A 25,853-nucleotide genomic window follows, 5' to 3' on the forward strand; every position below is an offset into this window, starting at 1 on the left:
TACTTATAAAATATTTGATTGTGAGAATCGACTCAGTTAGCTATATCTAAACCTAAGTTTGAAAGAAAAAAAGCCAACCTCTGTGATTTCCATGATGTAATACAATTTGAATACAAAGCAATGTGTATCGCTTCATTAAATTAAACTCTTCATCTAGATAAAACCAATAATATATTATTGTGTAATATATACGCTACAGCCTGGCATGTGGTGGATCTGTGAGAACTGTTCTCTCTCATATCGATACTTAACTCTATACAGTATCTTCTCACAGTCATAAGTGAGACTTGATCCCATTCACAGTTATTCTGTTTTTGGAGCTATAATTACAGTTTGTACAGTACCCCTCTTTTTGATTGTTTACTGATAACCTTTATACATTGAAAGAAACGTTTGGAATCTTAATTGCATGCAATAAAAGACAGATCTTACTGTTTGGACCACACACATATGCTATAACTGGGGACCTGGTCATAAGCTCAGAACTCTTTTTATTATCATTAACAAATTCATTCAGCTTTCCACAAGTCTCCCAAATAGTGCTGTGAAATGAAATGCTTTTCTTACGTTTTAAAAGATCGGAATTATGCAATATTTCACCACACTCTCTTCTTTACTCCACCACATGGCACTCTCCTAAGAGCTCTTGATATATCTTTAAAACTGCTGCTGGAACACTCTGTTTTTTCTTTTTTGAACTAAGCTCTAAATCCTATTCATCATGTTCTTTGCCCCCAGACAATTTCTTATGAAATATCTTTCTGTCAACTGACTGCTCCATCTGTCAGTTCTTTCTCTTTGTCATCTCTGATACTTTTCTTACTGCTACCGCAACTTCTGTTGTCAACACCAGGCTTAGCAAACCTGGCCCTGATCCTGTTTTACTGGAAACTTATCATCCCATCTCAAGTCTTAAAGTGTGGTACCATTGCAATGTCACAACCTGGCCAACAGTGATTGTTTAGCACCAATAAAATTGGGTTTCCCAACGCTGCACAGCATTAAGATCTCTTTAAAGTAAACAATTTCATGCCCTGTAACTTTTGGCAACAGAGATTTAGCTCTTTCCAGTTTTAGATTTTATCACATTTGTATACACAATTTTGTTGCCACTGGCAAACACAATCACACAGTCAGACTAATCCCGAGTCCTCCCATGTTCTGTCCTTACATGCTGTCTCTTATATAATATTAACCACAGGTCTTTATTTCTACTGCAATACTTGTGATATAGTTTCATATCAGTGCACTTCATTTGTCACTTAGCTGTTTCTCAGCTCTTGTCACGTTTTCTCCTGCCCTTTTTTATTATTTTTTTAATCTAAACATAAAAAACATGGATTAGCCATAACATTTAAATCACATAGGTTTAAGGTTCCCCTTTCGGCACCAAGAAGGCTCTGGCAACTTAAGGCATGGTTCTGAGGGTATGCTGTAGTGTCGGGCATCAGGATGTGGGTTGCAGAGTGGGCGCTCTGTGAATTGCACTTGGTTGTTCAGCGCATCCCCTTGGGTGCTCAATCAGATTGGGATCTGGGCAGTTTGGAGGTGGCCTTGGGCTCTTTGCCTGTTGAGCCCCATGTTTGGTGGGCAGTGTTGCACTGGGTGTTTTAGTGCCTTTCTATTTTAATCAGGATGTATTTTTTTTAGCAGTTTTTGCTGCATTGGCTTTTCTGTGGGATCAGAGTGGAAGGGCTGGCCTTGAGTCCCCATGGGCATGGGTGAGCCCATGATCCTGTTACCAGTTTGCTAGTGTATAGTAATTGATTAATGTTGATCAGTTCACCTGGGGGTGGTGTTGATGTCAATTTAAACAAAAATGGTTGTATGTTAGCGCAGTGGGTCTAAAACATTTTGTTATCAGCGACTCACTTAAGAATAAAGGAAATTCCACAGACCCTCAAAATACAAATGTATTTCATGAATATCACCTAAATACCATATAATAATAATAATAATAATACTATGCTATTTTTTCTGTTTATTAGACCTTTTTTATATTAGACAGCCTGACACATACTGATAATATTTATAAAGGATTTTTTTTTAAAGGATCTGTCAAATAGATTCATAATTAGTATTAACTCAATAATAAATAGAACTTTGTCAATGGTGGTTTGGAAATCACAGACTCCTGTGCTTTGTTTTGTGGACCTCACTTTGAGGACTGGTGTGTAAGATTATCCTGATAAAGAGGGTCAGAACATCTCCCAAAAATGTTTTCATTTGTCATATTTACAAGTGTTTGTAAAATTCCAGGCTGTTACTAGACCTGCCAGAGGTGCCACCCGTAGTGTGTGACATCAGCAGGACTACACACCTGTTGTTGTTGTTGTAGTACCTGCACTGCTCCACCTTGCTTAATCAACATGAGCCACAGGCCAAAGATCACGGCACTTCTCTGGCAGAAATCCTGACACTTTTTTCACCTTGTCTCTTTCACAGATTGAAAACCAAACATTTCATTTCTACTGCTTTAAAGAATGTTCTATTCCAAAAGGTTGTAAAATGCTTGTAAAAATAGTGTTTTGCATTTTGCAGCTAATATGTAAAGTTTTTTTTTTCTTCTTGATTTTGCTAATAATAAACCCACACACATTTTTTCGTATTTTACTTCTAAGGACTATTGACATTAAAGTAAATTTTGTCTGTTCAAGATTTCAATTACAATCTGGAGTATTGAGTGAAAAGTCAGTTTCCCTAACTTGTTTGAACCATGTCGTAAACAATTCCTATGCTTGTGTGAAGGACATGCCGTCCACAAGTTCAACCAGTTGTAAAAAAAAATATGCACGCACACATACACACATTTTCGACACACTGTCATTAGTCGTGGGGCTCGTGCAGTCAATCAAAAGACAGGTTTGGCTGGTTTCTTCACTTGCCAGAGCCGCGCACTGAAAACAGCTTACTACACTACGCCTCCTCAAGCGCCACAAACAAAATAACATCAACCAAATAAAACGCTATATGTGTAAACGAAAAGAATCCCATGTTATAGCGGTGTGTATGTGTTTTACGCACCTTGCTTGCCATCCGCAGACTGCGCGCGTGCAGGTGAAGGGACCCACAGCACCAGGCACAGCGCGAGCACCCGCACTCGGCACGCGCTCATCCCCCTCATTCTGCGCTCCAAATCCGTCACTCTCTCACTCCCTCCTGTCCCGGACACAGAGACAGTCTGTGTACAGCTCCAGCGTCTCACATCTAAGTACCTTCCAGAGTGATAGTATAACCCAGGGGCTGAGCGCGAATGTAACCAGTGATTTCTGCGCTGCACTGATTTAGCCGGCGCCCGCGTGAAAACCAGGCGTTGTCACTGAATTACTTCCTCCTTGATTAAAACAGGCAAAAGAAGCGAAATAAGGCTTTTGGGGTTTTAAAAACAAATAAACAAACAAACAAACGAAAAAAACTACTGAAACGAGGTAAAGAGATAGCTCGACTGTTACTCGATTAGCTTTCGTCGTAAATTCACCCACCTGTTTACTGCGTTCGGTGTAAAAATGCCCTGGACGCTGATTGGATCCAGCGCTGATCAATGAGCCAATCAGAAGCGTGAGCGTCTAAATGCCATTACTATGAACTGTACCTTGTGACTCAGAGAACGCAAACAGGGTTACAGAGTTTACTCATCTCTCTCTGTCTCTCTCTCTCTCTCTCTCTCTCTCTGTGTCTCTTTCTCTCTGTCTCTTTCTCTCTCTCTCTCTCTGTATGTCTGTCTGTCTCTCTCTTTCACTGCCTCTCTCTCTCTGTGTATGTCTGTCTGTCTCTCTGTCTCTCTGTCTGTCTCTCTGTATGTCTGTCTTTCTGTCTCTCTCTCTCTCTGTATGTCTGTCTGTCTCTCTCACTGCCTCTCTCTTTCTCTCTCTCTCTCTCTCTCTCTCTGTATGTCTGTCTGTCTCTCTCTCTCACTGCCTCTCTCTTTCTCTGTCTCTCTCTCTCTCACTGCCTCTCTCTTTCTTTGTGTCTCTCTCTCTCTCTCTGTATGTCTGTCTCTCTGTCTCTCTCTCTGTCTCTCTCTCTGTATGTCTGTCTGTCTCTCTCTCTGTATATCCGTCGGTCTCTGTCTTTCTGTCCGTCTCTGTCTCTTTTTCACTGCCTCTCTCTTTCTCTGTCCGTCTCTCTCTCCCTCTCTCCCTCTCAATCTCTCTCTCACACTTCCTCAATCTCTCTCCCTATCTGTATGTCTGTCTCTCTCTCTTTCTGTCTGTCTCCCCGTCTGCCTGTTTCACTTTGTCTCTCCCACTTTGTTTCTCTCTGTCTCTTTGTCTTCCTGTTTCTCTCTCTTTCTCTGTCTATCTATGTCTCTTTCACGTGCTCTCTTTTCCTCTTTCTCTCTCTGTCTCTGCTTGACTGTCTCTGTCTTTCTTACTGTCTCTCTTTCCCTTTCTGTCTGTTTGTCTCTCTCTCTCTCTCTCTCTCTCTATCCCTGCCTCTCTTTTTCTCTGTCTGTCTCACTGTCTTTCTCTCTGTCTGTCTCACTCTTCGTCTCTCTCACTTTGTCTCTCACTGTCTGTCTCTTTGTCTCTCTCCCTCTGCCTCTCTTTTTCTCTGTCTGTCCATCTCTGTCTCACTGTCTTTCTCTCTGTCTTTCTCTTTCTCTCTCTGTCTGTCTGTCTGTCTGTCTCTCTTTTTCTCTCTCCTGATCAGCATTGGTATTAGCTGGGGGGAATGCTGGGAGTCAACAGCGTCATTGTGAGTGCATAGGGTCCGCTGTTTTTTCTGAAAGCTCTGGAGATTTAGAAAGGCCACATTGTACAGAGTCATTGTCAAAAAGTCTTCTGTGCGTCACTCTTACACAAAAGTCATTCAGCTTAGAGTCAAAGTATAATCAGTGGTCCTTATAAGGAACACTACAGTATGATGTCTATTTAGCATAATATCGCAGTTACTAGTTATCAGTTTGTGGATGAAAAATCTCAATTAATAATTAATACGTTTGGTTTAAGAACATGCAAAGACATGGTCCATTTTATTTATATCAGCATTTTATACACACACACACACGCACACATTACGCATGCTGCGACGTTTTGCCCATAATGTCACGATTAATAAATATTCAGGACTCCAGTGAATAGCTTTTTCAGTGAAAAACTTGGTAATAAGGAATGTCTTCCCACACATTATGTATAACACATTTTACTCCTTTCTGAATAATAAAATAAGACATTCCAAACAAGACATTTTTATAATAATAATAAAAAAAAAACTTAAAACATTTGCTGAAAGTATGAAAGTAAGTTTATTTAAAACCTAGCACTTAAAAATGAACATTTTGGCTCTTTATCAGTTACCCTGACCAAATTCTTAATCAACTTTTAATAAAAAGTAATGTAAATCCTTTATTTATTTTCTTTAAAAAAGATTAATCTGCTGAGAAAAAGAAAATATTTTTTTACACATTTAAGGTGGCACAGTAGCCTAGTATTCTCAAGCTACCTGGATTTAGAGTTTCACTTCTTGTGGAGTTTTTTTCCACAGTCCAAAGACATGTAGAGTAGGCTGATTGTCACTGGCCGTGGTACACAATTGGATGCATGAAGGCATGTATGCTGTGATGGCCATCCCATCTATACTGTACCCCATCTTATGCTTGAGATCCCTGGGATGTCCAGGCCCCTGTCACCCATAAGCTGGATAAGCTGTATAGGCAATCAATGAATACGCATGTAAAGAATGTGTTGCCTTCATTACTGTTTAATAATATTGTAACAACAAAACAATTCCCATCATATATCATGCATAGTGTATAATACACAACAGTTTGTTCTGACCGATTATTTTGATTGAACAAGAGGTATTCCAAAAGTGCTGATAATAGAGCACAAGAGCACTGGAGTGTTTAACTATGTGTATCACTATGCAGTACTAGTAAGAGGGGAGAGCAGCTGCTTGCCAAAACTAACATTTAAGACCAGTCACAAAAGCACTTTGAGCAAGAAAACACATCTGATAATGTTATGCCATCTTAAACAACACTTTGTCTCCTTAGTAATTGCTTCTAAATCATTCCAAATTAATTCTAAAGTAAATTCTTCCATTTTGTTCTGTTCACAGTTAATGTAAGCGACAAAGCTAACAAGCTTCTAAAACAAGACTGAATGCCAAATCCCTCTCTAACCCCTGAGCAAGGGCTCAAATGAGTCTGTGGAACAAGGGATTGTACACCATACATAGCACACTAGCTTTCTATTTAGCGCCATTTGAGATTCAATTCTGGAACCCCAGAAGTAAGCTGATATTAGTAAAATAAGTAGATTGAGCTAACTATAAAGTCGATTTCAACTTTTTCTTCGGATTTTTCACCATTTCCATGGTTTAATCTCCTCACCTTTTGGCTACATAATAGCAGTATGAATTTCACCCCTGTTAATTACACTAACTGTCGGGTGCTAACTGTTGCTGGCCATATCAATGCAATTCCACCAGTTGCGGTAGAATATGTGCTGGTGGAGCAACATAACTGGTAAAATAAACAAACAAATTGCAATCTCTTGATAATAAATGGCATTTGTGGAACTTTGTATAAAGGCAATATCACACTCAAGTCATGCTGTTGTACTGAATATTAGCACGGTTGTGATGCCTTTGACACCCTGGCTGCACCCTCGTTCCTACAATAAATATTCGGCTCAGCAGCAACTCCATCTTGTGTGATATTGCTTAATTATAACACATGGACAAGTCATATGTCTGCATGTTTAGCAGAGTACAAACCCGTCATACAGTCAGTCATGAAAACTACAGTATCTGTGGCAATCTATGGCCACAGAGTAGCTATTTGATTAATAATTGTTCTAAACATTAATTTCTATACACTTTGCAATTTTCTATAATAGATAAATGAATAAATAAATAAACAAACAAACAAACATATCTTATGTACAATAAACAACATATTTTACTTTGTCACACTCTAATAGCCCATAAAACTACGTTCTTAAATGCAGTGTGTTGCAGATTTTTTTTGTTTTTTGTTTTGGTAACTGGGAACACAGCGAGATAATTGGCCTTTTGTTAAGATGCTGCTCGAGCTCCTTTTAGACTGAAGCCATGTTGAGTGCAGAAGTGGATCAACAGGTTAATAAACACTGACACTTCCTGTATCACCGGTTTTTAGATTGAAAACAGACACACATCGCAGACTTCCTGTTGATGTCTAAGTTGACTCACTTCTTTTTAAAGAAATGGAAATTAGTTGGCTTCTCTAGATGTGTCAACACTTTATGTCATCCATGACGAGATACATTTTTAATTTTTTTTCCTGAAATAAATATTATTACTGTGGTACCAAGCAGAGTGCAAGATTGTGTATGAAATCAAATCACTATTGGCCAACAACAATGAAGAGCAAAAATATTTTAACATTCAAAAGCTTTCTGACAGGAGTTAACAGGAAAAAGTCAAAATCTTGGAAATTAAAGTGTGTTCTCAATAAGTTAATATCTCACCAGGAAAAATCTCAAAGCTGTACATGTGCCTTTTTCTCTCTTTATCTTTATTGTTTGTTTAAAAGGTTTTTTTTTTTAGGGAAGTGGCTGTAAGGTAACACATATGACCATAGCCCTAAATGACTTAAGTTCATATAGTTGATGGCATGGGTAAATATGAACTAGAATCTAGAAGAAACAGACTCTAATAAGTAGTATTTTTGATAAAGTAGTGAGAATACAAATGAAAATCCACATCTTCACTTTTTATTTTGCTTTACAGTACTTTATTGTTTTTCGAAAATGTCAGTCAGATGCTTTAGGAATGCATCTATTTCCTTATGTGGATCTGGCTCCCTCCTCAGGCATAAATGAAGAAAAAGCCTTTACACTACTGTACCAACCCCTTTTGTCACTGATGCAGAATTAAAATACCTAATGACAAAAAAAGAGAAAAATATTTTATTCTCTTTATTGAATTTATTCAATAAATAGAATAAAATTAATTACAAATAGGAAAAGTTACTAAGAGTCTTCTTATGTTCTAGGATTGGACATATTCATTTTTAAGTTTGTTTGATGTTCAAAGTACAGTGTCCCAAGCACGAGCTATTTGACGGAAAGTTTCTATAAATTGTTTTCCTCCAAATTCCATCGAAATTTCAGTGGCATACTATAAATCATTAAAATAATAATGTAATAAAATGATGCAACTGTAAGCACAAAAATGTTTTCAACATTAAGATATTTTTCAGTTCAAATTTATTAAAACTCACAACTTCCCAATTATTTTCCACCCACAAAAATCAGTTCCATAACTCACTTAAATCAATAACTTATATGAGTATTTATTCTTTTTTTGTAATACAGCATATAAGGCCACAAAACATAACCAGACAAATAGGATGCAAATCCCACATTACAGTATGTGTGGATAGCACAGACTCATGATCTAATATAGAATTAGACTTTTAGATGCTTTGTGTAAATGGTACGAAGAATCAAAGCGAGAAATGTCTCTGTAGATGAACAGCTATGCTTTGCTTGTACAATGTCTTTATTTCCACTGATCTGAAACATATTTAGTTTTAGTACTGTAAAGCACCCGCAGTACAATAAAGTTTGTTGCTAAGGCATCTGTATTAAAACAGGTATAAGTCCTCTAGCTATAAAAGATTTGCACTGTAGTTAGTTAGTAGTGGATAATAGTTCAGAGTTCACACTGATTCTTCCCCATCAACAGATTGTCTTCGTCTGACAGCTGTTTATTGAGAATCGACGTGCACATGATTCACAGTGGCGTAGTACTATAAATGTTATGCGTAGAATAGCTTGAAATTTCAGGTCATTACAGCAGCGGTTATGTTACAGTAATGTAGACTGAGTGTTATAGCAAAATATACATTAGTCCAACCTGTATGGTCTAATTTTAGATCTGCTATCCGAATACCATGCACTACTATCCGGCCAGTTGCCTTGGTAAACAGGATATCTTTATTTTACATAAAGTTTCAGCACTGTGTGAAATGGATACATGCAGTACTCAAATAATTATGTTGCTACTTGAAGACAATACTCAAATAAATATCATAATAAGACCATGTGACACATAATGAGCAAATAAATTATAACACATAATTCACATTCAGTAGGAGTGATATGTTATAAATCATCACATTGTGTGGTACAAACAAAAGCCTTAGAAGCAACACAGGAAAGGGTTTCAAGAAATGAAACATAATGCAGTTTGTCTCAAAGCCCAGGCATAGGTGAGTGTGTGTGTGTGTATGTGTGTGTGTGTATCTGTTATTTGCTAACATTAAGCAACTTTTTAAAGAAAATATGCCAAATTATCAATAAATAAAAATTTATATTTAATAGTCAAATACGCTTTTCACAGTAAATTTTATATACTGACATTGACCTGCAACATGGACAACAAGAGGGACATTTTGCATCTATCTATCTATCTATCCATCTATCTATCTATCTATCTATCTATCTATCTATCTATACGTAAATCTATCTATCTATCTATCTATCTATCTATCTATCTATCTATCTATCTATCCATCCATCCATCCATCCATCCATCCATCAACGCAGCATGCATGCCATGCAGACAAAAGCATGATGTGAACAAATAACACTACAATGTCACACTCTGGTTAACACTCTACCCACGTAAAACAACACAACTCAAAGATTTGGATGAAACCGTATCACTTTGTACCGACTTAACTATGGAGAAGCTCGGTGTACTGTGTTACTGGTGTTCTCTGGATATTTTACGCAACAGTTTCTGCCACTCGCCTCATCCGTACATATTCCACCGTTTACATCTAAATGATTGGCCATTCGTGATACAAGCCTACTAACACAACAGTACAATAAAGCAGCATGCAACACCGAGCAGCTCTATACCTCTATAACACAGAAACATGCATTCTACCATCTAATGAGCAATGAGACTCCACAAGCCACGGAGGAGAAGAAAGCCATGCAAGAAGACACAGTGGGGAGCATGTTCTCACAGCAGACTCAACTCTGACTAACACAGTTACTGATCAGCTGGAGAAGGAGAAAGCTGCTTAATGTTAGTGTGAGAGAGAGCCCGAGTGATGAGATGAACTCCATCATGATAATAATAAGCACACACCATAGAAAATCTAATGAAAATATCAAACAGGTTAAACTGCTTTAGCTCAGTATATGTTAGAAATTTTTATGTGAAGAACTAAAAAATACAGAGAAACCACAGGTCAGGAAAAACAGTGCATGGAGAGATAATGACTATTCTGGGAGGCTGTATTATACTGTATTTTATAGACTAATAGTGCATGTTGAGGTCCATTTTACACTGCATACAAAGAAATCACCAAAGAGCAGAGACAGGAATGTTTGTGCGCTCATGTGTTTGTCGAGGTGCACACGTGTTTGTGTGTCCATATGTCCACAAATATTGGTGTGGGAACATGATTCCATTTACACAGATCATCTGAAGGCTCTAATAACCACACATTTGCAAAAAAAAAAGAAAAAAGGAAACAAACCAAACCAAACCAAACTAAATACTACAATAAACCCAAGTGACCCCACCCCTTGCCCTAAATAAGCCCTAGACACCTGCCTGAGACACCTCACTTCCTATTCTTCAGCTGATTGGCAAGCCAGTCAAGGCCTTCATACAGGCCATCTCCGCTGGTTGCACAGGTGGCCTGGATGTACCAGTTGCGGTGGCGCAGTGAGTGGAGGCCCAGCTTATCTGTTATCTCAGCTGCATTCATTGCATTAGGCAGGTCCTACAGGGATAAAAAAAGAGGGTGTTACACTTAGAACAAACACTACAATGTTTAAATGATTACACAAAAGTATTTCCTGCTAATTTGGGATTTCCAAAGGTTATTAGATACTTTTGATTACTGGTAGGGTCAAGGAAGAGGAAGAGAGTGAACCTGTTTGTTGGCGAAAACGAGAAGAACAGCGTCACGCAGCTCGTCTTCTGCCAACATCCTCATCAGCTCCTCCCTGGCTTCATTCACTCGCTCTCGATCGTTACTGTCCACCACAAAGATCAGACCTGCGGGAAAACAATATTTAGTGTCAAAAGTTCCCCCTCTGGTTATGTGTCACAGTTTTCAGAGTATAGAGTGCTGTTTGCATGTCATGTTTGTTCTTGTGTCATGAAATACTGTTTAATTATTTTCACTTTTATTTCAGTACTCCATGTCTATGTTTCCGCTTTATTTTTCAGATTTTTGTGCATTTATTTAGAATTGCTATGTGTGTGTTTAGCTAGTATTTAAGATCTTTGTTACAGTTTTTCTTAGTTGCTCTGGGTTATTTCTTACAGCGGACAAGTACTTCTCACAAACCCTTGCACAATTCTTTAAACATTTCCCATGCTGCAGCAAAACATTTAGTTTTTCTTACAAAATAAAGTTCCCCCACCACACTTAGGTATTTTGTGCAACTGTGATGACATTTCTCTCCAATTGTATGTTAAACATTAAGTCACAGTAGCATTTCAGTACAGAATTAGAGCAGAAATGCAATATAACAAATATGGTATGTGCCAGAATATACAGTATCTCAAACGCGCATTTGCGTTTGACGACGTGGCATATCCCCAGACATACTTGTTCATAGTAATTAAAAAGAAGCTGTGTTGTGCATTTGTTGTAGAAAATAGGTCTCTTGCTGGAGGAAAAAGTATTCATAGTTGAGTATTATTTCCTCATGAATGGGGACCCGTCCCATTCTCTCAATCTTACACCACCTGAGGCCTACTTGTGGGGAATGTTTAAGGAGAGGGTGTTCAACTGTAAAGATCCGCCAAAAATTGTGCCTGCATTACACGAGCAATTTGTCTTCTTTAGCAGGAGTCTGTAGCGACCTTTGTTCCGGGAATATGCGTGAAAAATATGAACACTGTCTACAGTGAGGCGGTGCATACAGCGAACACTTACATTATGCATACCGTGGTAAATCAACATGCTTATAGTGCGTATGTTAGTTTCTTTCAAGAGAAATAAACTTACAGATGACAACAAGGTAATATTGTTTGTTTTTTCAGTACTGTATATTTTGGCGCATACTGTATATACACAAAAATCACAATATTGTATGTAACACAACACACTTCAGTGGTTTTCCCTACTGTTGCTACCTTTTCTGGTTTTCCCAGGACTGTCCCTTTTTACAGTCTATCCATCGGAGAACATATAGATCATATTTCTCAGGACACATAATGTCCTGTTTTTCATATTACATCTACAAACTTAAAACTGTGTTACTAAAATGAGCTATAATCAGTTCCTTTTTAAACATTTGACCTACGGATGAAGCAATGAAATGTCGAACATTTGAATGCAATACTCGTCCTGCTTCTTCCACAGTTTGACCAGTATTTGGCCCACAGTCGTGTCTTGTATTCCAACAGCCACATGTCTCATATCTCTGTCTGATCGTCTTCATCTTCATTTACACATACTGAGCCTTTTTCCTCTTTCACTGATAAGACGCTGAGCATTTGCATTTTTATTACCATTAGCAAGTCTCTCTTTATTTATCAAAATAATTACCACATACCACTGAGGATAAAACAGAGATATATGCTTTTAGATTATATGACCAGCACCTAAAATGTAAAACATTAAGCCTGATATTAGGATTCCCATCAAGTTAGCTGTGTCTCTTCTGGAAACTCCATAATGAATCAGTAATGAATGTTTGGATGCTGTGTTTTGCAGGTTGGGGCCCCATGGATCAGAACTGGTAGTCTGGCGTATCCTATAGTTGCTCAGCTGGTCTACGATTTGAGGAGCTTGGAGGATGGGTCAAGGCTGGAGTGTTTTGATCACTTGTGGCCAGCAGTGATTTTTTTTGCAATTCATGCTGCATTAGCTGTTTTGACCAGATGAGTATGGGTACCCATGGTCCTCTCTTCAGTTTACTGGTAAAGTAGATAATTGACAATCAATGTTATTTAGTCCACCTGACGATGGGGTGTGACCGACTGATGTATGTGTTTTTATGTGGCGCTAATATCAGTGGTTGATCTTATATTGAGTTTACTGCCCTAAAAAAGGCTACTAAATAGTCACCCGACATTAATTTACTGTAATTAGAACACATATGGAAATGTATATGTTATATACTGTATGTGTTGAGTAATCAACTAATCATTTGACATGAGTTAGCAAGCACAATGACCTATATATAGTAGGCACGTACAAGTAAAGCAGGCAAATAAATAATATTAAATGGTACTTAAACTGGCTGTCAATACTAACATGCATAAGTACAGTCAATACTAACATGCATAATTCATTATTCTCAATTAAAATAGTAGCGTATGTCATATTACTAAAGATGGTTTAGTAATTGGAATTCTTTAAAGCTACTCTTACTTAGTGAACTACATTTTTAAAATCCTGTGTAATCCTAAATTGTAAAAAAAAAAAAAAAAAAAAAAAAAATATATATATATATATATATATATATATATAATATATATTCCATATATATATGGAAGTTTGTATATTTTCCCTGTGCTTAGTGGGTTTCCTCTGGGTACTCCGATTTCCCCCCACAGTCAAAAGACATTCAGATTAGGCTAACTGGCATTCTCAAAATTGCCTGTAGTGTGTGTGTATGTATATTTATGTGTGCCCTTGTGATGGACTGCCATCTTGTCAAGAGTGTACCCTGCCTCGTACTCTAAGTCTTCTGGGATAGGCTCCAGGCCCCCCTAGGACCCTGTATACAGGATAAAGTGGTATAGATGATGACACGATGGGGAATAATAAATATGTATTAAATGTATTATCAAAATGTTACTGGCATTTTGGTTGTTTAAATTTCGACTTTTTATTATTGGATAATTCTTTTCAGAATTACTTGTCAAAGTACTTGTACCAGTTTTAAATTCGTACCCTTACTGTGGTTATTCCTGCAAGAAACTTATTACAGAATATTACTTAGGCCAACAACTTAAGCTCCTGAGACCCAGACTCTTATGTTGTGTACCTTTTAGTTCCTTTAATATGTATCTAAGATTACCAAAGGTTAAGACTAGCCTTGAAAAAGTCTAATCAATTCTCTTTCTGGCTCAGACTGCATTGGTTAAGTGTAAGGTTGTGATGAACGAGCAACTAAAATCCAGGAACAGTCAGAGAAGAGGTGATATGTGCCAATCGTAGACCAAAGACTTGGGTAAATAAGAAATTAATCTTTCCTTCTTCCTATAGCATTATATTTTAGTATTGATTGTTGTGTGATCAATGTTTGCATAAATAATAGACGTTAGGGAAGTAACATGTAACATTTTAATTCCATTTTGCTAAAATGAACGACATGAGTCGAAAAAAGATTGGTTAATTTTGCTGAATGAGACTTCTCTGATCTGATCTGACCAAATTTCCCATTACTGAAGAACAACTAGGTGCACCACAGCCTGCCTCACACTGAGCTTAGCAGGAAAAGAGCCTTTAAACTACCCAGATCCCAATCTGATCGAGTCATGGGATGCTTTACTTAGTAAAGATGAGATTTTGATTTTTTCAACTGCCTGTGACTCTACTATTTCGAAACCACTGCTCCTTACTATTGTTTCTGTTTGCCCACAAAATCTCCAACCTCAGCCAACTAAATTTATCACACTAAACTAATCGTCAAAACTAATCTGACACAAGGCAGGTTTGTCCATAACCATATGTTGCCATAGTAACTCAGCAGGGCTTATAATTAGCTCATTTTTGGAGTCAGAACTTTAGGAAATGGGCTGTGGCTTGTTAAAATTTTCCTGGCTTATTAAGTTAGCTTGCTTTATGGAATACCCCCTGCTTTCCAGCATTTTCCAGCAATTCCCTCTTCCAGGGTGTGAAGAACTGCATTAGAAAGAACTAAACTAAAAGCGCATGTGTGTTTGTGTGTCAAGAAGACTTAATGTAAATGGAAGATTTACCCTGTGTGTTTTGGAAGTAGTGTCTCCAGAGAGGTCGGATCTTATCCTGACCACCAACATCCCACACAGTGAAGCTGATGTTCTTATACTCCACTGTCTCCACATTAAAGCCTGGAAAAAACACAAGCATTCATGTTTTGAATCATAGGTTGGGCAGGTGAGACAATTAATTAAAAAGGGAAAAAGTTTTTAAACCATGGGAACTGTAGAAAAGAATCTTGATATTCATTTGATTACATACAAATGGTTTGGGTTGATGGTAAAAAAATTTTGTTGTTGTAATCTTTTTCACTTTTTAGTCTACAACAACGAAATTTGTTTCATTCCATTCAAACACACCCTGTTCAAAGTTTAAAGACATAGAAATGCTGCTTTAGACTTTACTGACTAGCACTACATTGTAATGAATAAAGGAATAAAACAAGGCTGTGACCTCACCAATGGTTGGGATGGTGGTAACAATTTCGCCCAGCTTGAGTTTGTACAGAATTGTTGTTTTACCAGCAGCATCCAATCCAACCATCAGAATCCTCATCTCCTTCTTTCCTATGAGGCTCTTCAGCAGATTACCAAAAATATTCCCCATGATTAAAGCAGTAAGTTTCTTCAGACCAGCAATCTGAAATACATTTGTGGGTGTGCAGTGAGGTAAGACACTCAATTTTTTTATCTATAATAATTTGATAATAAATAACAAAGAATATACATAAAGTGCATGTACTGTAAGTAAAGCTATGTTGAACTGAATGTCCATAAACTCAACGCTTAAATAATTGATGAAAACCCTAAGCTATGATTCTTCCATTCCTTCAGGCTGTACTCCAATCTGTTGTCTTATCTTCAGCTACTTTGTTCACAAATATCTTGCCAAAAGCCTGAATGCCTCACGGGTCATACCATTCAAGAGACAAGAAAATAATTGTCTCATGTGCTAAATGTCGATGCATTAGACTTGGGTTCATTGTGTTCTTTACATATTACTTACCTGTCTTATCCTCTGATCTGCTATTAAACGGTCATTCATTCATTTTCAATAACAGCTGGGGTCTGGCAGAGGGCAGGATTTATTTCTATTTCAGAGATGATTTTTAAGTCTATTTTCCTCTGTTTTATACAGATTTCTCTTTCAGAAAACTGATATCGATCCACAGACCCTCTACAGCCATCCAATATGAATTAATGAATAAACACATACAGCATTCATTACAACTGTATTGTGCACATTATTTAATTACCAAAAGTTTAGCTGGATGCATAGAGGTGTAAAAGTGTACGATTTAAGTCAACCATAGATGGATTATGTATTGTGTTTATTCGCATGGGCATGGATAGGACTGAGGGATGTCTTGGGGACCGACAAACAAGAGGTCTATGGATGAGAGACCTCATCCATAGATATAAACATCCAAAAACCCATTAATTAATTAATTGATTAATCTACTACACCACTTATCCTGTACATGGTAATGCAGACTTGTAGCCTGTCCCAGGTGCCTATGGCATGAGGCAGGGTACACGCTGGACAGGGTGCAATTCATCGCAGGGCACACACACACACACACATACACACACACACACTACAGGCAATTTGGAAACGTCTATTAATCTAATCTGAAGTTTGGACTGTGGGAGGAAACCTGAGGAAACCCACTGAGAACATGCAAACTCCACATTTGAAACCAAGCAGACCCAAGGCAGCATTCGAACCCTCAAACCTGGAGGTGTGAGGCCACAGTGCTAACCCCTACGCCACTGTGTCGCCATCTTTAGGGTTTATCCACAGAGTAATCAGTGTTATCTTTCAGGAAAATGAAAGAATGAAGTCTTGAGCTTTAAAGGCCTTCTACTGAAAGCTACTGACCACTGAAGGTTCACCATTTAAAAAAAATAGTCAAACAAACAAACCCTCCTGGCCTCAGTAGACAAAAAAACAGAAAGACTAATATTACAAAACAGGGTCATGCATACAGACACTGAAGCAAAGCCCTGTGTTCCAGCGTTATCAGATGTGACTGTTATTAGGCTTCGTGTGGTGATTAATATCAGTGATTAATAACTGACAGTGATAAAGACGGCTGATACACGGCACAGTATAAGCAGTGGGCTGTGGTGCTGAGACACATCTCCACCTCCACCCTGTCCCCATTTGCAGCAGGCCCAAAGGAAAAACAAGCTTTCCACACCTTTAACACAATGAGAGATTATATCACCGACAATAAACAGCATCTTCGACTTGAGTAAGATGGAGCTGCTGCTGCTCGCTGTTTTGTCTGATGGCACGAGGCTGGTGGCACGAGGCCGCAAACAGCGAGATGATTCTAATGTAAAGCCTACACGGCTGCGTGACGCATATAGGGCTATATGAGGCCGCTATTCCTGCTTTACCAGACGAACAAGATGCAGTCACCGGCATCCTGTATGTCATGTCGGCGTGGGCTTGGAGCTTTATCTCAAGACAAATCGTGCGAGATCAGGTTTTACATCAGTAAGTCAAACTTAACGACAACCATGACATAAGGCAACAAAAAAACAAAAAACAATGCTTTAAAAAAAGACGGAAAAGCAAGCCGCAATGGCGAAGGGTACTGTATCTCTGTCTGTGTGTGTGTGTGTGTAAGTGTGTGTGTGTGTTCCCTCAGTCACCGACACTAAGGCGCTAGCCGGAGCTCTGGTGCTGAAACACCGCTCACGCGCCTCAGCTCTCTGTTCAGCTACAAAACACACAACAGCTCGGGAACAGCTTTACCTGGTACACACACCCTGCGGTCAACCACACGAAATATATCCATTAAGAGGCTATTTAAAACATTCTCACACCTACCTTACCCGTCTTACGGATGAGACGAGATGCCGATTTCGCATACGGAGAGATTGGGGGAAATCTCGCAGTGGGCCTGCTGAGAATTCGCGTCTTCTCGCGATATTTCGCGCAACGCCGCTGCTCCAGACCACGTCTGCACATGGCTCACGGTTCTACTCGTGCATTCAGAGGACAGACCACAGGTCTGCGTCTCTCTGTCTTTTAAAGGGCTGTTTGCTTTGGTGTCCCTCTATCTACTAAAGATTGAAGGATTATGAATAATCATTAACCAGGACATGTCATGATCATTAATGTATTAGTATAAAGTAAAAAAAAATATAAGCGTATGATATAAAAATACATTTATACATTTATACATTTTTTATAAGTGTATGATATAGAAATATGAAATCTATGAACAGATTCAAGACTGTTACAGGATCAGCATAGGGGTTAGGATTAAACTACTAATAAACAGGATGTTGTCATTTTCAACCGCTATAGCAGACTGATACTGTTGGCAGGGAGGGGGTTATTATTTGCAGGTGACCCTACATAGTAGTCATTATGTACACCGGTGGTTCTTAAACCTTGTTTCTGTAGGATGCACAGTCCTGCACATGGTTTCCTCATCTATTACACCCACTTCAATTTAGATTTAGAAAAGGCTGTTTATTGCCTGATTATTTTAGTCAGGTGTTCTGAGATCTTACTGTGATCTGAGTAAACAATAAAATGTGCAGGGCAGGGGATCCCCATGGGATCAGAATGGAAAAAAAATATGGGTCTACACTGGTCAGTTGTTTAGGAGACTCCATGCACTGTAAATTTAGGGATTAATTTGACATTTGTCAACTATAATGTTTTGCAGGTTTACTGTTGTATTGAAACATTCATTTGACATGTAAACTTAAAGACGAGACAGAATCAATTTGTGTGTGTGTGTGTGTGTGTGTGTGTGTGCATTAACAGTGATAATTAGTTAATGAATGTAGGCATATAAAGTATGTCTTTTATTCTTTTTTAACGAGCATTTCTATTCATATGTGAGACTCTATTTTGATTATCTAACATAAACTTTACAGAAACAAACCTTATATAAATTGTGATGATCTACAAATATGATCTACAAAAGTTTTAGAATTGTGCATGATATAGTAAATGTACTAAGTAACTTAATGTTAGCTTTAGATGTAATTGTGGGAATAAAAAAAAAATCTTAGAAAAAAAAAATCTTAGGTAGCCTAATTAATTAAAAGAGCCCGCCATATGTCATCCAAAGTTTGAACTGAAAATATCTAGCTGCAGAATAACACTGACTATTAAAATACATGTTAAAAACATATAGATCATACAAATATAGCACATTTTATCTGATTATCATTCTAGACATTAAAAGAAAGAAACTCAATTCTATTCACTTTTAGTCCCAGTTCCCCAATACTGGCATAACCATTATCAGTTTAACATTCATTAGATATGTAAGAATACTTGCAAACTCCATTTGCAAGGTAAAGTTTTAAATCTTAAAATTTAAGGTAAGAAAATACATATTTTCCAAAATATATAGCTTAAGCTCTTGCTTGAACAAGAGTGTGGTTACACTGGATATTAGCATGGATGACATTCAGGCAAGTGCAATATAACTTTTATATTATATTCTTAAAAACATGTTTTTGGTAAAAATGCCATCCATTGTTTTTTTTTCATCTTCCTTTAATGAGCTTTCATATTTTAGGCAATTTTTTCTAATGTAAATGGATCATTAACCATGTCGGTTGTTTTTACCTGTAATAACTTTTGACTACGAGGCTAAGTTTTAGGCAGAAACCACAGACAAGCAGAGTGAGAGACGGGCCTGTTCTCACACCAAACCCAGGCCCAGTTAAAAATCCCAGCAGGCCTGACAGAGAGTGACAGAGACCCCTCAAAAAATTTTATAGCAATTGAAGGGGTTGGCTCCGTTAGTGTTGGGGGCCGAATGTCATAGGTTTTTAAGACCCAGAATCTCTAGCCTCTCCTCTGCATTCCAGTGCCGTTATATGGAATATAAGAACTCTTGGAATGCCACTCAAATCAGATGAGTCAACTGGAACTTACTGTTGTATAATAATATTTTACCAGTTGCTAGTGTTAGTGTAAAAAAACAACACAAACAATGTTGCAAGAAAGACGAGAGCAACATTACTTCAAACGGAAATGCACCATAGCACGGCACGCTATGCAAACAGACTATTTGGGTCAAACTGACGCAAAGAAAAAAAGTGGGTGAAAACGATACTACCCTGACTGAGCAAGCATAAGCCAACAAATAAGAATAATAAAAATAACCCAATATTTTTGGAGTGTGTTGAAATAATACAAAACGTTTTCTGACGTAAGAATAACGTCCCAAGTAGTAGGCCAAAAATATATAAATAAGTATTTATAAGCAATACAGAGTTAGTGACTGGAATTTGAGCTTGTACGCGTCTCTACCGCCCCCTGGCGTGAGCAGACGGAACGACTCTGTCAGTCAGAGCGGCGAGCACAGACTTCTGGGATGCTGGAGGAATGCTGGAAGGCGGGGCTCCGGATAACCAGGTGTTAGGACAGAGATCGCAGCTCTGCTGTGCTTTTATCGTTCTGCTGTAATAACACATCAGCCTTAACTGGCAGTCAGCCGCACTCTATTTAAGCTGTGTGAGTGTATAGGCTGCGTGTGTGTGTGTTTGTGTGTGAGAGAGAAAGAGAGTCACCGCTGGTGCAAAGCCGCCGTCTTCTATTCACGACGTGTTCCTGCAGAGAGGAACGTTTTTTTTTTCTTACGGAAGTTGAACAGCTTCACTTTGAAGATTTTGTTTATTTTTATTTAAGTCGATACAATGTTACTGAAGAGCGGTGTGTTTGTAGTGTTGCTCGCCGGCTTGCTGTTCGCTGGAGCCGATGACCCTGAGACGGAGAAACATGTCGCCGAGTTAGAGGTGGAAACACTGGTGAGTTCTGTTAAGTTTTTTTTTCTTTCTTACCTTGAGTTGTTTGATGAGTTTCGTTAAACCGACACATAGTATTTAACATCAATAACTCTCTTTGAGGCATATGCCACGCAGCCCGTAATGTACCAAAGCTTTACTGTGCATGCACTTATTTTTCCTGAAACGCATAGTTACTGTACACGTATGCACATAAACATGGCCATTATGATTTTTTTTTTTTTGTGTGTGTGTTTAAAGGAAAAGCCAGAGACATGCACAGTAACATCAGTGATGGGGGACACGCTTCAGATTCATTACACGGTAAGACAGCATGCTCATTTCGAAAGAGGATTTAGTTTTTTTTTTAGGTTTTTTTTTGTAGCTTTGGTAATTGTGCATAAATACAGACGCCGCCCAAGTGGACTTTGGTTTCCCGTAAAAGCAGAACTGCATTACACACACGGTGTGCTTCAACAAAAACGGACGTGTAACATCCAGATGTTGAAGTCATTAGGTGTAAAAGCTGCAGTTTCTGTTTCGGCGTTAGTCTGACAGCCTGAGCCATGTCGCCTGGGGTTGTAGTGAGACTGTGCATTATGAATGGGAGTGTAGTAGCCTCGGCTTGGCCACCCTGAGCTGTAAAACGGTGACGTGTGCTTTCAAGCGCTCAGAGATAAGTCCATAGACTAGACGGAAATGGTGATGTGTCAGCATGAAAACATGACCTGGCCTAGAAATGCGGTTTTTATTTTTAAAGTGAGCACTGTGAGACGAATGGTTGAGCTGGTTGTGATTCTGCTTCAGGAGGAGCAGCAACACGTCAGCACTCCAGTTCAGTCTGGCAGCAGTCCCAACCGCACAACTGGGGGAAAAAAACAGGGAGAGAGTAGGCACTACTTACACCCAGTGAACCGGTTTAGATCATTTAACCCTGGTGTGATTCATTCTTCATGCACATATAAATAAAAGTTGTAATTTGTATAGGGGCGGCTCATGGACGGGAAGGTGATAGACTCCTCTTTGTCCCGTGATCCACTGGTGGTCGAACTCGGGAAGCGAACTGTCATCTCAGGTATGTCCCAAGACCTATCCTGTTGGAAGAAAAAGCAAAAGAGCTTGACAATATTAGCCTTAGGATTTCCATGTTGAGCCATCACCCTTTACTTTTTTTTTTTTTTTTAAGATTTAAGCCCCTCTGTATTCTTGTACAGTAAAATAGTCCTAGTCCATAGTCTTAGTTTGCACATTCTTTAAATAAAAAAAAGAATAAAAAAGAAATAAAATCTTAATAAAAACCCAACGTTATGTTGAGCTGGAGAAATCGTGTTTCTGTGCACGTTCTCTCTGTCTTCATTAGTTTCCTCTGGCCTGGAAACCTACTGTGACTTCCTCCCACAAAGTAAAACGTGCAGTGAGGATGCATCAGTACTACATTTTAGAGCTATAAAGAAATTCACATATCTTGCAGAAAGATACGTATTCTGTATAAACTGAAGGTCACTGCATAGAGGTAACAATAAAACTAAAATCTTAAATAAATGGGTTTGCATGTTTTCAGCATGGTAAGAAATCCTTAAAAATCAAGGTTGCTGCACCACCCTAATTTCTGTCATTGCCCTTGCATCTGTGTCCCAAAAACGTACTCATTGAACGAAAAATATGAAAGTAAGTGTATAGTGCATGTGGCATATCTCAGTGGTTTCCAATTTAGGTCCTTGTGACCCCCTGTCCTGAAACCTATTTTACTTAGTGTTTTTCTGGTCTATTACACCCGCTTCTGTTTAAAAAGGGCACTTAATTGCCTGACTAGTTAAATCAAGTGTGGTTGGGAACCACTGGTATATGGTATGGTTTGTCTTGTGCCCAGTTATTCAGGACTTATTTCCAGCATTCTGGCTTTGACTAGGATAAAACAGATATGGAATGAATGAATAAGTAAACTATGTACAGTATGACTATAAGGGTTTTGATTATTAGGATAAAAATGCAAATTTCCTAACAGTTGCATTGTACGGTGACATCAAATTATCTTTTAAGATAGTTTTGGAGCAACATTAATATGTCTTTTTTATCCTTCAGGTCTAGAACAAGCCCTGATTGGTGTCTGTGAAGGGTAGGTGTCAAGTGCTTTAATACAGAAAGGCTGAATATCTTGTTAGATTTTGCATGTTCATAAAAGGTCATGCGATTACTTTAAAGCATTCTGACCTATTAAGTGAAACCACCTTTCAAGAAATGTGATTGAATAGGGAGAACTTCAAAGGTTCATATCGTTCATATTTCTCTGTTATTGCATATAAAAACATATTAAAATGTACTTTTCTCCGTTTAAAATCAATAAAAATATAGTTGATTATAAAAATGTCCCTTTAAGCCCGTGCTGTGCCTCGCACACTGTTATTTAATGATGTATTTCACAGCTCACCCCTCACATATTTATTGGGTTTATTCTCTTCAGGCAAAAAATCAAGGCCACAATTCCTGCACATCTAGCATATGGAAAAAGAGGATACCCACCAACTATCCCAGGTAACATGGAACGACTTAGTTTCCTGAAATGGTGTCATAACATGACCAGTTATGTTATGAGCATACTGTATATTAAAACAAATATACAAATCTTCAATTTTTAGTAACAGTTAGGCATGACTGATTTAAATCCATTGCTGACATGTACACATATTTCACATGACACATGTTTTACATGTTAGTGGTGATATATAAAGTTTAAACAATGGCATGATGATCTCTAAAGATGTCTAAATTTAAGCCTTGTAATATTTGTTATAAAACAAATACTACAGATGAACAAGTTTACACAAACAATAAGCATGTTAATTTATCAATTTAGTTAAGTTGATTAGTTAATTAATTAATTACATACTCAGAAAAATATGATCTAAGTTGGCATTATAAAATAAAAGTCCTGGACCAGTAGTACTTTCGATCAATCTTTAATAACATATTACATTGTAATAGATAGCTAGGACTTTGCTTTAGAGATCAATAACAGGACAATACACTAATTAAAAGCAAAAATCATTATTGATAAATGACTGATGTAAAAATTTAAGTAACAGACAATAGAACTGGATGTAGATGTAAAAGAAGATGTTTTAAAGTAACTGGTTTTATACAGTACTCTGCAAAAGTCTTGAGCACCCGTCAATTCTTTATATTGAATTAAATTGCTGTTGGTCTTTCCTCTGCTCCTGGCAAGGGGTCGCCACAGCGGACCATTTGGTCCGCACACAAGCTTGGCACAGGTTTTACGCCCTTCCTGTCACAACCCTCCCATTTTATCCAGGCTGGGGACGGCAATACATCCAGTGGCTGGGGTTTGGGCACTGACTGGGAACCCCAGGCCTTCCACATGGCAAGCGAGAGACCCACCACTGAGCCACCAATGCCCAAACTTTAAATTAAACTAAATTAAATTAAATTAAATTAAATCAAGACTTTTGCCCAGTACTGTACATGCTTAGCATATAAAAATAATTTAAGCTAAGCTTAGCAACTCTTTATGAATCAGTACGCTGGATTTTGTATATTATATTATTCCTGCTGATTGTGACTGATTGAATCTAATATTTTGTCTTTTGCATTTACTAAATACACTGCAATCTTTATAACATAATTGAGTGCAGAAAAAACAACAACATTCAATACGAACACAATAAAACAATAATTCAGACATAAAAGGAAATGAGGAAGGAAACAGCACAACATTTAGCCAGCTATGTTGTACAGATACAGCTAGTGTGCAGTGACAAATGATTATCAGCCCTAAAATATATAAAGGTATTGATACTGCAGAAGGTGATAAAGTTGACAACTTTAAAATGTGTTTATGATTATTTTTTTTAAAATATGGATCTATGTATGAAATATTTCAAAATATTCTTCTAGATTGTGAATAAAGCATTTCTACTTTGTTCTATACTCTACTATACATTACCATACTCAGCATGCTGACTTCGGTATGAAGTAGAATTTCTGCATCTTTTCACTGTGTAAGGGGTAGAAATGTGTGATGTTGTGGGGGACTTAACGACCTGTAAAAATGATCTGGGTTTCAAATTTGTGTTATGCATCAGAGTTATAAGCTATATAAAAGGGTTTGAGGCCAAGTATTTTAGTGTCAGTACTTAAATCTAACAGAAATTTAGTTCATTAGTGTTGAACCTTAAAAAAGAGCAGCATGATCATACATCATCCAAAACCTGTCTAGCTGTAAAAATCTATTGTAAAGTCTAGTATAAAACACTGTACTCAATAGTGAGACTATTATTCATTGCACAGAAGAATAAAAAAAATTGACTGACTCTGCTTTTATAATTAACTGTACGATAAATTAGATTATAAGAGAAAAAGTAAAAAAGGAAAATTAGAATGTGAATGATCTGAAGGGATGCATTATTGACAGCCAAAAAGTTTGTTTCTAGCAGCAAAGAGAAATAGGGTGAATGTGCATTATTAAGAAAAGCTTAAAAAAGCCATGTAGCATAATGAGCAATTCACTGCCATTTATTTAAATGCCAAATGTACAGTACTGAATCATAAAGAGGAACGAGAAGAGGATACCTGCATCGATAATCTTCATCTAGATTTTCCTGCAATACTCGAACTGTGGCTTTCAAGATAAATAACTTGTTTGAACTTGACAAAAGAATAAAATCACTATTCATCACTCAGATTCTTTCACTTCTTTTACTGCAGGTGACTCTGCTCTGGAGTTTGAGGTGGAGGTGATCTCCATGGTGCAGCAGACGCCCTGGCAGAAGCTGGTGAACGACGTCTTTCCTCTTGTGTGCCTGGCATTGGTTCCCACCTTACTGGGATTGGTGGGTCTCTACCTCTACAAGAAGGCCAGCGCACAACCACAAGGCAAGAAGAAGAGCAAGGACAAGAAGAGCAAGAAGAAATAAAAAAGGACATCAAAAGAACAATAAACTATTTAAATAAAAAAATTGAGAAAAATGTGGAAAAGTGTTGTCTGGAGTGGCATCTTTATAGCACTGGTGTTTATGTGTTATATTTCTTGTTTATCTTGTATTACAGTGTTATCCAAATATTGAAGGTGAAGAAAAAATGAAGTTTACATCGTATTTCTTCCTGAGTATTTTTTTTTATGAAGTCAAATTTGAAATATAAACATATTAACGCTAGTTATATACATTATATTAACAAAATGT

At 37.8% G+C, this 25,853-nt stretch overlaps 3 protein-coding genes across 4 annotated transcripts in view; 1 reads left to right on the plus strand and 2 right to left on the minus strand.

Annotated features, from left to right (window-relative positions):
• Positions 1-3,315, minus strand: part of erbb3a (erb-b2 receptor tyrosine kinase 3a) — a 29,717-nt gene extending 26,402 nt beyond the window's left edge. The window contains exon 1 of the mRNA XM_053498529.1: positions 3,025-3,315. Within this exon, the coding sequence (XP_053354504.1) occupies positions 3,025-3,124 (100 nt within the window). The 5' untranslated portion in view covers positions 3,125-3,315. The remainder of the gene's footprint in view (positions 1-3,024) is intronic.
• A 4,836-nt stretch (positions 3,316-8,151) lies between these two features.
• On the minus strand, positions 8,152-17,808 carry LOC128526899 (ADP-ribosylation factor 3-like). Of its 2 annotated transcripts, none has more exons than XM_053499109.1 (5): positions 17,731-17,808; positions 15,343-15,523; positions 14,905-15,015; positions 10,892-11,016; positions 8,152-10,738 (listed from the first exon to the last, which is right to left on the minus strand). In XM_053499109.1, the coding sequence occupies exons 1-5, from the start codon at positions 17,764-17,766 to the stop codon at positions 10,577-10,579; spliced, it is 615 nt and encodes a 204-aa protein (XP_053355084.1). In that variant the 5' UTR covers positions 17,767-17,808; the 3' UTR covers positions 8,152-10,576. The 2 variants fall into 2 exon arrangements, with proteins under 2 accessions (XP_053355084.1, XP_053355085.1); XM_053499110.1 differs by having other exon boundaries at positions 17,726-17,791.
• A 2,444-nt stretch (positions 17,809-20,252) lies between these two features.
• fkbp11 (FKBP prolyl isomerase 11) lies at positions 20,253-25,766 on the plus strand. The gene is made up of 6 exons (XM_053499619.1): positions 20,253-20,679; positions 20,917-20,979; positions 21,643-21,730; positions 22,738-22,771; positions 23,117-23,187; positions 25,378-25,766. The coding sequence occupies exons 1-6, from the start codon at positions 20,569-20,571 to the stop codon at positions 25,584-25,586; spliced, it is 576 nt and encodes a 191-aa protein (XP_053355594.1). The 5' UTR covers positions 20,253-20,568; the 3' UTR covers positions 25,587-25,766.
• The last annotated feature ends 87 nt before the right edge of the window (positions 25,767-25,853 follow it).

Source organism: Clarias gariepinus, chromosome 6 (genome assembly GCF_024256425.1).
Source record: "Clarias gariepinus isolate MV-2021 ecotype Netherlands chromosome 6, CGAR_prim_01v2, whole genome shotgun sequence".
Lineage (NCBI taxonomy): Eukaryota > Metazoa > Chordata > Actinopteri > Siluriformes > Clariidae > Clarias > Clarias gariepinus.